The sequence below is a fragment of the Aricia agestis genome, chromosome 2 (genome assembly GCF_905147365.1).
Source record: "Aricia agestis chromosome 2, ilAriAges1.1, whole genome shotgun sequence".
Taxonomy (NCBI): domain Eukaryota; kingdom Metazoa; phylum Arthropoda; class Insecta; order Lepidoptera; family Lycaenidae; genus Aricia; species Aricia agestis.
The window spans coordinates 18,561,450-18,573,468 of NC_056407.1; the positions used below are offsets into that span (position 1 = coordinate 18,561,450).

The 12,019-nt window shown below is 34.8% G+C and overlaps 1 protein-coding gene across 6 annotated transcripts in view; it reads left to right on the top strand.

Annotated features, from left to right (window-relative positions):
- Window positions 1–12,019, top strand: part of LOC121735154 (multidrug resistance-associated protein 1) — a 59,891-nt gene that overhangs the window by 29,207 nt on the left and 18,665 nt on the right. For 3 of the 6 annotated variants that reach the window (XM_042125833.1, XM_042125849.1, XM_042125857.1), the window contains exons 9-12: window positions 5,276–5,425; window positions 7,524–7,608; window positions 10,558–10,752; window positions 10,849–11,025. In XM_042125833.1, coding sequence (XP_041981767.1) covers window positions 5,276–5,425; window positions 7,524–7,608; window positions 10,558–10,752; window positions 10,849–11,025 — 607 coding nt within the window. Of the gene's footprint in view, window positions 1–5,275; window positions 5,426–6,415; window positions 6,563–7,523; window positions 7,609–10,557; window positions 10,753–10,848; window positions 11,026–12,019 lie in introns of all 6 variants that reach the window. The other 3 variants (XM_042125841.1, XM_042125865.1, XM_042125876.1) reach the window with 1 other exon arrangement.

Sequence of the window (12,019 nt, forward strand, 5' to 3'; positions counted from 1 at the left end):
CATATACGAAAGACATGGTAGTACTATACATGTTTTCGACCGACTCGTTGTCAAAAATCTAATGCGCCAAACATTTTGCCAGAATTTTGAGGCAAAAAAAAGCCAAACTAGGACAGATAAAGGAACAAAGCGACATACGCTGAGCAAACATTGCCAATGGTTATGTATGTGTAATGTATATGATTTGTGTAGGGAGCAACGGCCTCGTTTTATCACTCGGACTAAACAGAATATAAGTTCAGAACTTATAGAAAACGTGACTATCGATCATATGATTTGAATAATTAAAATTAATGATCAATTAGCGTTGAATGGCCCTTGAGTGTGTGACGTCATAACGTAATTGCGGTGACGTCACCGCGCTGTCATAGTGACACAGCAGGCAGCAGCACGATGGGCACTGATAATGGATACTTCAGGAAAATAACATTGTGATTGTAGCAATTCACAGTTACTTATTTGTAATTGTGGAGCAAAATATATCTAAAAATAAATAATAATATACAGTTTATCATTATTGAAACAAATATTATGTTTGTCATTAATGAACTATCAACCAATGGAGCTATTTGTATGAGAACAAATTTCGCTCAGTTACAACTACGCTCAGAACGACAATTCTCGTATTTCATTAAGATTTTCAATTGATTATAAATAAATTATTTTGAGATTTTCTTAAAGTTCTGTTTCTTATACACACAGTTTTTGAGAACTAACCGAAACATATTGGCAATATTAATTCGGTTAGTGCTCTATTTATTATTTCAATTATTATTATGCTTTATGATAGTAATTTAGTCGATTACGGTTAATAGAATCAGGCGTTACTTTACGGAAATACATAGCTTAAAATTTAGTATGTTATTAATTATTATTCTTAGCAATATTCCGCGAAATATATATATTTCGATTGCGGTTAGCAATATGATACAGCAATAATAGTGCGGTACGGTACATAATGATGTTGCCATTAATTTAAATTGTGGTTACCTTGTAAACAATCCTTCAAGTACTTTGTAAGTTCAATTTTTATACTACTATCATAACTTTTTAGTTTAAAAAATGTATTTCTATTTAGTTACTGTGCTGAAGAGCAGCGATTATGAAACGTTTTTGTCGCGGAAACCGTTTAAAAGTGATATTTTTGACATACCCTAAAAAAAGTCTTTGAATTATGTCTCTATACTGGTGTCTGATGTCATTTTCAAAGACAATTTATGTATCGCTCTTGGAGCCCTTTGCGAAACTCCAGGGCTGCGCGGATCACACTTTGAAAATGGCTGCTGTAGAGAATACGAAAGACTGTGAAGCTTAAAATATGGATAATCGTCCTGAGCAAGACTGGTAACGCTAGTGTTGCAATTATATCAGTGACAGTAAACTCTCCTAAAGCCGTATGTTTCTATGTCATAAAAAATTAAATAATCTAAAACTTGGTTACTAACCGTGACCTTTAATTACATCCATCCGTTAGGCGACATTAAAATACCGTTAATGACATTCATATAATTATTACATCAAATATTTTAATTACATCAAAGATTATAATAATGATGAAAATAAGCTACCAAAAATAATTCTGAATACTTATGAAATTTTAATAGTAGATTTTAGGAAGCCATATTATTATTAACATTAAGGCAATATTTTAAGACCATTATATCAATAAATTATCATTTTTGTAAAGATCAACCAATAACCAACATTTATTTCAAGCCTGACCTTAAGAAAATCACACTGATCTACTAAAATACATTCAAAAGATAGCGACTGATAAAAGATTTTGTAGTTATCATTATCTTATGATGTCACACGCATCTGTTACTCAAATATGATATGTGTAATGTGTATGTATTGCTTACTGTTGTGTAATACTTTGAATTTTGATACTTCTTTACATAGTAATAAAAAGCTAGTAAATGTGATACACTGACTGTGAAACAATATTAGAATGTGAAAATAAGGATAATGATGTAGGGGAATCCCAAGTACCTATGAAAATTCTCTTCAATTGCTACTAATATGTTATATGCAGCACACATGTATGCATTATACCAAAGTCGGTACACTAGAAACGTGTATATTTCCATATACACGTTTCTAGTGTACCGACCGATAAATTATGATCCATAAATAATAATTATTATTTGAATTTTGAATAATTAAATCAGATCATATTATAATTACTAGAGATCGCCCAATGGTCGAAATTCGACCTTAATTTCAACGACATTAGGTTTTGATTTTATCTTTTTTTTTTCAACTCTTGTCTCTGGGACTCAGCTGATCTCAGACTGGCCGTGTAAGCATTGTCTAGTATCTTAGATTCAATAAAAAAACTATAATTCATTTTCAATTTGTCAACTTGTTGTCAACAGACTTCAAACATAAATAAAAGAATATAATTCGTACGTATAGTCGTGTCACTCAAAAATCTGTCATTTCTCATGTGTGTGTGTTGTAGTGTGTGTAATGTTTTATTTGTTAAAAAAATGTATGATAAAAGCATAATTTCAAAATAATATTAGTTCGATGCACTCCTTCACCATATAAACTATAACTGTGCAAAGTTTCATGCACCTACGTTTCCCCATTTTTCGTAAAAAGGGTTACAAAGTCTTTCGTTCGCGTATTAATATTATGATAACTTTCTATGAAGAGTTACTATAGAGAATTAATGCAGATGTTTCTTTCAGAAATAATAGTACATACAAAGTCTTAAACAAATTTTATATTTATCAGTGTATCGTATCAGTCATCATATTTATTGCAATCAATGTTGTAATCCGCACGCGGTGGTATTAAGATTATTCAATAATTGTTTCCTAATAGGCTTAAACCAATAACACAAACAAGTTGATAAGATTAAATTCATTCATATATTTTTTAGCATAATTAGGTTTTTGTTAACTTTTTAGTACACAACGACAAGAATACGATATATTACTGTAAAGTTTTCAGGTAGAGACATCAGCATAGACAGTAAACAAAGAGTTTTCTTCAACGTTTGACAACGTTTTTGTCAATATTCTGTATAACATGACGTGTGCTACATGTCGGATTCTAGTAGGACTATTTACTGTGTCTCTGTGCTAGTAGCACCCTCTCCTCCGACCTCTGCATATGATTAGGGCCTGTTTTACCACTTCCTAATAAAATGCTGGATACTTTTTTGACAGATGCTCCATACTCTATCTGTCAAATAAGTTGTGGATAGCCTATCCGACACTTATCAGGAACTGGTGAAACAATAGATTCAAAGAAAATAATAATTATCTATCAATTATATAAAATTGATATCGGAATCTCCCAAACCTTATGAGTCAGGCCCTTAATATTATGCAACATGTTTCCTTTTTCCGCACATTTCGAAATTTATCTAGAACTGATAACTGATATGTGTTGTCAGATGATTTGTTATCGAACCTCATACACAGGCAAGGACACCTACAAGTGAACGAAATTACGCCAGTAATGCTGGCTGATACATTTTGACAGAAAGAATATCATTTTAATCTTAACTTTGCTGTTTTTGCTGAGAAATGTAATGACTTTGTTTTAATTAACTTCATAAATTTTCTGATAAACTCTTCATTGAACAAAAGTTAATCATTAAAAATTAAAATATGTCTTGTACCTTACTTTTAACAGAATCTTTAATGAAATTACCCTAAGGCCTAAGCTATAATTTATTATGTAATCTTGAAATAGGTACTGTTATGAATTATGATAGAAACACGTTGTTGCCCTTGAGGCACGAGCTAGCCGGAGATGAGTTTTTGTCGATGTTTTGTAATAACTAATAACAGAAATAAAAATTATCATCATTTTCCTCCTAGACGATCAATAATATGTTCAATATTATAGTAAAGCTACAACATCATCTATACAGTATACTATACAAGATGTGTAGAGTTGAGTATAGAGTATGTACCGTCGAGGAAATTGATTCCTAAGCAGTTGACGGACCTACGTCATGTTGTCGGCTAGTCATTTCAATGTTAGCTGTGATCGGTCGGATGGGTTTGACATAACGCGACCAAATTACTTAGGTCCGCCACCTGCCTAGGAATCAACTTCTCTGATAGTACTTAAAGCTAATATCTTCCGACCGGACTAATTCTGGCTTAGACGTATTTGTGCGGTGGTTCTTATAGTCAGGCAGGTGCCCAAAATGTCGGTAGAAGTATTTTGGCGAACTCAAAAAACTTCGCTAGGACGATTTAGGGTCGTGGCTCGTCCGCCACAAGATACATACGTAAAGCTACTGAGGGGAAAAGTATAGACAATTCTTATAGCTACAGAATGTACCTACTGTCCTACTTTTTTTTACGATACAAGTCGCAATATCTATGTAAATATAGGTTCATTCATGCTTTAGGATCTAATTTCGTTAATCGTGGGAACGTAGCGTTCTCATACTTTACTACAAATTACCCTCGTACAGGGGCAATTTACATGAAAATGTAGCTGCAGTATGGGGGCAGCACTTTAGCTATTCAAAAAGCATAATAAATGGGTTTTTGTACAACAAATTGGTTGATTGTATTTGTATCATCTGGCGAAGAATAGACGAGCTGCAATAGCAATACCTTGACCACATTGCTATACTGTGCCTTGACGACTATTGGAGTGCATCGGTCATTGTGACTACAAGGCCTCATACAGATTACAGATTAATAATATTTTATTTATTTTATTATACAATAATTTATGTTCACACAAAATGAAGTTAGAAAACCAGCTTAAAACTAAAAATGTGTTTTTAGTTTTGTAAAAAAAAATAATTACTTTTTAAACTTGTTTGGCGGGTTTTTTTTTTAATTTCTTAATTTAATTTTATGCTTTTCTTTAGTTTTTGTTTAGTTTAATTAGGTGTTACTGCAATCATCCTTGGATTTAAATAATGAAATAAAACAATTGCTTATTATATATCTATGAGAACATTTGCACATTCATTGGCAAATACAGAGGTCAATGCCTTGTTTATATAACCAGAAATATAAATTAAAACAATTAATATTCAGATTGTGTAAGAGAATATCTTTAATATTGAATAAGAAATAATATTCAAAGATTGAAAGACTATGTAATGTACTATCAAAAACGAATTAGTAGTGTACATTTATAATACAAACTAAAAAGTTAGTGCCTTATGCAGGCGTTTGCCTTAAGAATTGTAACATAATAATTGTAATTAACACAACAATAATTTTATTATGTTGTAATATGATACAAAGGACTGGAGGGAGCTAATATTTTTGATTTTTTTAAGGTGATATTTTTAACTTTCTTCACGTATGTGATTAGCGACCCGGAGAACAATATTCTGACACCGGAGCGGATATTCGTGTCGATGTCCCTGTTCTATATAATGCACATGCCGCTAGGCTTGCTACCGCTCATCGTGGTCTCAATTATCGAGGTAGAATACGAGGCGGATACCGAATATGGCTGGATGCGGTACTTCACACTAACAAAACGACACGGCTAGAACATCAGCCGCATTTCAAGTGAACCCGACCGCTCGCTGATCGAAATGTGAAGGAGGTTTACTAGAATTGCCCATTTACAACGGCTGCAATGCACTCCAAACCAGATAAAACAGTTAAATTGGGGTTTTGAGTATTTTGGAGTGCAAATATTATACCATTAGCATGAACGGCTGCACCAATATATACGCCTTTGTTACGATACATAGAATCTCCTTTAATTTCGAGTCAGCGACCGGTTGGCAGAACACTAAAATCAGTCTATCGGCGCTTGTGGTACTAGGTCGAGCTTAAACTTCGGCCCTATTACCAGAGATGACTCACTCGACGTTTCGGATTTATGTGCATATTAATATCCTTCATTTACATAATACTATTTATGTGTATCGTTAAACAGAAAAAATTATACTCAAATATTTTAATTGCTATGTACGGAATCTAAAGAACGTCATTGAATCATCAAAGGCCAAAGTTGACCGTTCCCACCAAGGTGACTGCCATTATATTTGGACGTTAAACCTCAATACAATAATTACATAATAATTGTAGGCCCAAACAAAAAATAAAATAAAACCACAAATAGAAATATTATATACTCTACTTTTAAACTGCGAATCAAAACTGATATGAAAATGTTTAACTTTGCATACACTATAAAAATGATGCGTGCATATAATACACTAAAGATAAGAAAGTAACCTATTTAGAATCTATTATGAGTTATGTCGGAGTGAAATATAAAATGATTAATATATAACTTTAATAGCCTGCAGCGCCCTCTAGTGTTGCGAGAAGCGAAATGACCACTCGAATCCTAGAGGGACAATAAAATCTCTCAACAGGCTACCCGTCTCTTTCCCCCAAGTCCAAAAATATAATGGCAGATTGAATAAGCTAATTTAAGGTTTTGTGACACGGTATAGGTGTCGCTGATGTCATTTGGGTGCTTTGTACTAGTAAACGATAAGGAGGTACTGGACTCGGAGAAGGCTTTCGTAGCGCTGTCTCTCTTCAACATACTGCGTTTCCCATTATCCATGCTGCCTAACGTCATATCGAACGTGGTCCAGGTAAGAGACTCGAGTGATCCACACCGTGGGGACCAGAGACAAGGATGATTTAAAAAATAAGTGACCATAAAATCATTATAAAAGTAGTCCTTTCAGAAATAAGTGTTATAGATGCCTGGTTTCTGGGGCTAATTTTTTGGTAGTGTGGGTATTCAATAGCTTATTTGATTAGCTATTGCAATTATTGTGTCAGCAAAAGAGACATTAAATAGATAAACTACTGATAAATTCACCTTGAAACCAGGCATATCCTTTCGGCTAAATAACTGCGTATCTCCTCTTTTGTTTATGGACACTTTGATATTTCAAGAAGGTTGACATCCTTGTCTCTAGTCTCCATGTACCACACGTTAACACACAAGTCACAACATGCCACAGCCCACATCATACCTAACACTTTCCTTTCAATTAATATTGCATGAACGGTGATTGATTTTAACCTTTACCGGCCGAGTCTCACTCTTTTGATAAAGGAGTAACTGCTAACAATAACCTTCTTAATGTTAAATTACAGTAAAATCATTTTTTCCAAATTAAAGGACAAAACTTGAGACTCCAGTCCAGTAAAGTGTTGAAAATAAATCCTAAGAAGTCTGCCCAGAACTCACCTTGACCGCAGTTTCTTAACAATAATATTATATTATCATTTAACCAGTTAAACTTTCTAGCTTAATATTTCTGGCCAGGCTTTAAATAACAATTAATTTTGCACCAAAATTTTTACTTGACAAATTATGATTAGTATTGCACTTTGTTTTGTTTTCTTTTTGCCCCTACAAAATTTTATTTTATCTTTTAATTCAGAATTTGCTTAAATGTAAAAAATGTATTTTTGTTTCGATAAATTGCAATATTAACAGTAAAAGTCACCACAATCAAAAATACTTAACTCAGTAACAATATTGATTTAGGTTAATCCAATTTTGTTTTCAACTTAGTACAAAAGTGTTTTGTTTTGTAGACGTCAGTGGGTATAAAGAGATTAAACAAATTTATGAACAGCGAGGAACTTGACCTGAGCGACGTGGAACACGATCGCAATGAAAGTGAGTAACATTGTAATTATAATGAAAATGTTATAACTAATAAAGGTGCCCATACACGGGACAATTTGTCGTTTCGATCGATCGTCAAGAAAATTGTCCAATCGATCTTTTGAACGTAAAATCGTTTGCGATATTGCTACACACGTACAATTTGTCGTTCGATTTTAACATCGAGGAGATAAATCGTTACGATAATTGTCCCGTGTATGGCCTACCTTAAGATTTAGAAAATATGTGTTTAATTTAAATTGGGTAAAAGTTACATTTGGAAGTGCTGCGGGCAAAGGGCGTGCGTGCGCTTGTGTGCGGACGCATTTGCGTGCATGTGTAAATTAAAACATGGCCTATTATTAGCTGTTGATATCAATGGCCAATATGTAATAATATTTATCATACCGACATCAGTAACGTTAAGAGTCCGTATACGAAATTTTGCCGATTTCGCTCATTTTACAGACGTGATTTAACAGTTAAAATACAGTATTTCTATAAGTTTTAATGCACAACATGTAAGATCATTTCAATTATAATCTAATGTTGCAGCTAGATTTTTTTTTTTAAGTATCTTTAAATAATCCAACTCAAACCCGCGACAGTTTTGTGATTTTTGCTGTAAAAGGTTTAGAATATCACCTGTTTATGGATTGTATTGACGTCTTAACGGTATGAAAAAAATACAATGTACTGTTGAGAAAGTCGTCTAGGTATACAATTTTGGAATTACTTTTTACCACTTTTAGTACGATCAAATTAATAAAATCAGCGGAAATATTTCGTGTAGTTTTGAAAATCGCTACAGTTATTCCTTGTGATATCCAGATGAACATGTCAAAAGTCCTCAAGGGTGGGGGGTGAGCTAAGAGTGTAGGGGGGGGTCAAAGGACCCTTTTTTTAGGTTTTTGCTCATAAGTAAAAAACCTGCACAAATAGCATTACGGTTACTTCTAGGAAAATTTTCTACATAAAATTTCCTCTAAATTATGTCCTATAAATTTTTTTGTACGGTCGATACTTTAGGAACTACAGGGGGGGTCAAATTCCTCAAAAGTGCGAATCTCGAAAATAACACGCCTCGAACGTCCGAGACTAAGAAAACAACTTATTCTGATTCAAATACCTGCTATTCACAGATAATTATTATTTGTCCTAGCTGCTATTATTACAAAACGTTAGACTAGTCACCATGGAATTAGGAAGTACTATACAGCTGGAAGGCTTACTTCATAATTTTGAAATATTAAAATGAACCTTACTTCCATGTGCTAAAGTATTATTTTTATTAACTAATATCTCCTTATAGTAGCGAGCACGAGCGAGAAATCGATTTTCTTGGTTTGTCCCTTTCGCACAATTGCCATGTAAAATATACGATAATACATTGGTAGTAAATTGAAAAAAGCATTTTTCGTAGAAAACGATAAAATAAGGCATAAATATTATATAAACGACATGTTTTAATACTGCGCTTTCCTGCTTCAGTTTAATATTATTTAATTTCAATAATTGTTATTAAACTGAGCTTCTCAGTTGTGCGATTTTCTTTTAAAATGTCTTAAGATTTACACATAGGCAAGAAGCATGGTTACACTAGTTTGAAAGGGACAGACCAAGATTAATGACCTCTCGCTCGTCGCATGCTTAATGCACAGTAAGCTTTCCAGCTGTACGAAGTTCTTACTAATTCCATGCTAGTCACTCTTTCCACACGTTTTGTATGTGTGCCTAATATCGAAGAGCTACGAGCGATAGGGACGACGCTATACGTAAGCAGTGCAAATGCTTCTCTTTCCTTTCTTACCTGGCGCGACACAACTTCAGCTATTTACAGGAAAGGCAAAGTGTCAGTTGTTAAGCTATTTGATCAAAAACCAAAAATCAAGGATATTGCCGCCATCTTCTACAATCCAACATCAACATCTGAAGAAATAGCAGAGTCAGGAGAAAGGATGTTTTGACGATGTATCGTGCAGCCACTGATCAGCTTGATCTTACAGACATCGATACTCAGTTTTTGTCAAATCCAAACCAGATCTTTCCTCTCTCCCACCTACAAAAGGATCAGCAAAATTTCACTCATTCCGAGTGTTCCACCAAGTACAAGAGTGGTTAGGTAACGCACTGCCTCCTGAAATGTGGGGATGGAAGCGAGGAGCTGATGGAAACCTCGAGCCTGTTACCACTCATGATCCTCCAGCTCCTGACACCGTGCTGAAGTCAATATTTTGTCGCTGCAAAAGTGATTGCACTGGTAATTGTGGATGCCGAAAAGCTGGTATCACGTGCAGTCTAGTATGCAACGGCTGCTTGGGTTCGTGTACAAATGGCGTACCTGTAGATTTGGTAGATATAGAAGGTGAAGATGATGATGATGTAGTAGAAGAAAATTATTGATTTAATTAAGACTGTCTAATTATTATTTTCTAGTTTTGAATACATTTTGAAAACATACCAATTTTATTTTATTTATAAAACCGTCTCATTTTTTATACCTATATAAAGTTGAACACTCTGTAACTTCTAAAGTATCGACCATACAAAAAAAATTATAGGATCAAATTTAAAGGAAATTTTATGTAGAATGTTTTCCTAGAAGTAACCGTTACGCTATTTGTGCAGGTTTTAGACTTATGAGCTAAAATCTAAAAAAAGGGTCCTTTGACCCCCCCCCTACACCTTTAGCTCACCCCCCACCCTTGGGGATTTTCGATATGTTTATCTGGATATCTCAAGGAATAACTGTAGCGATTTTCAAAACTACACGAATTATTTCCGCTGATCGTCCATTTTCGGCTTAATTTTCTTAGGCTATTTCATATAAAAAAAACCCTTTAAAAACCAGAAAACCTATAACTGCCCGCTAAATTGGCGATCGTCCTTTTTCATTCGTCTTAAGGCTTAACGACCATATTTTTATATTTCTCTACTTTAAATTAATATATATTTTTACAGAGAATCCCCTCGTGATCGAGAACGGTAACTTCTCGTGGGGTGACGACGCTGAACCTATACTCAAGAACATAAACATCAACGTCCCGCGCGGCAGCTTGGTGGCCGTAGTGGGGGCGGTCGGCTCCGGCAAGAGCTCGCTGCTGGCTGCCCTACTCGGGGAGATGAGCAAGGTCTCCGGAAGAGTTAATACTACAGGTACCCATTTATAAACTACTAACGTTTAAAAGAGGGTGTGAAACTGCTTGGCATATCTTATATCTTTAAACGAGCTAACAAGCATGTATCTTGCAGGCACATGCGCGTACGTCCCTCAGCAGGCGTGGATCCAGAACGCGACGCTGCAGGACAACATCCTGTTCGGCAAGCCGCTGGACAAGGCGCGGTACGAGCACGCGATCAGCGTGTGCGCGCTCAAACCCGACTTCGACGTGCTGCCCGGCGGCGACCAGACGGAGATCGGCGAGAAGGGTAATTGTTGTTAGGCTGTTATTGAGGGCGCCATGTTTCATCTATACTAATAAACTACTTGTTCCGCTAGGTTTCGCCCGCGTAATTTAGGAATGTCACGGAAACCGTACATTTTTCCGCAAAAATAGCATATATCCCTTCACGTGGTCTAGTCTTCATGTGTGTCAAATAACATAAAATTGCTCCAGTAGTTCTTAAGATAATTTTTTCCCCCGTTTTTTTCCACATTTTCCTTTATTTATTTGCTCCTATTAGTCTTAGCGTAATAAAATATAGCCTATAGCCTTCCTCGATAAATGGGTTATCTAACACTGAATGATTTTTTCAAATCGGACCAGCTTCTTTCCAGTTTCTTAGATTAGCGCGTTCAAACAAACAAACAAACTCTTCCGTTTTATAATATTAGTATATACAAACAAACAAACAAACTCTTCCCAATTATAATATTAGTATAGATATGTGGAAGTGTGTCCGTCTGTTACCTCTTCATGCCCAAACCGCTAGGTGCTGAACCGATTTTGATAAAAAGAATTTTGGCGCAACGGAGTTGTCATCACACACATCTAGTACTAATATAGGTTAAAATACACCTGACGCAGGACGATAATGCTGTTCTATCTCGTTTTGTCTCTCTTTCGTGGTTTGCGTCTTCGTCAGTGTACAAACGGCGTGAATAGCTGTAGAATATTCACCTTTAGGTAAAGTTGCACCTGTGTGGATTATAACTATAGGTCTACCAGAATCTGATGGCAAAAAGTGAGAAAATAAAATGACTCTAGCAATACCGGGGTAATTGGAATAAAACATTTTGACCCTTTTTTCTTCTTTTAGCGGCTGATTCTGTGAGTTAAACATGCAAATATAAAAATTTATCCAATGATCAGGGATATTTTTTGAAAATCTGCTATCAAAAATTTCCATCAGATCCTGGTAGACCTATACTTTACTTAAAATATCATATCAATATCATAACATCATGACATATTGTAATCAA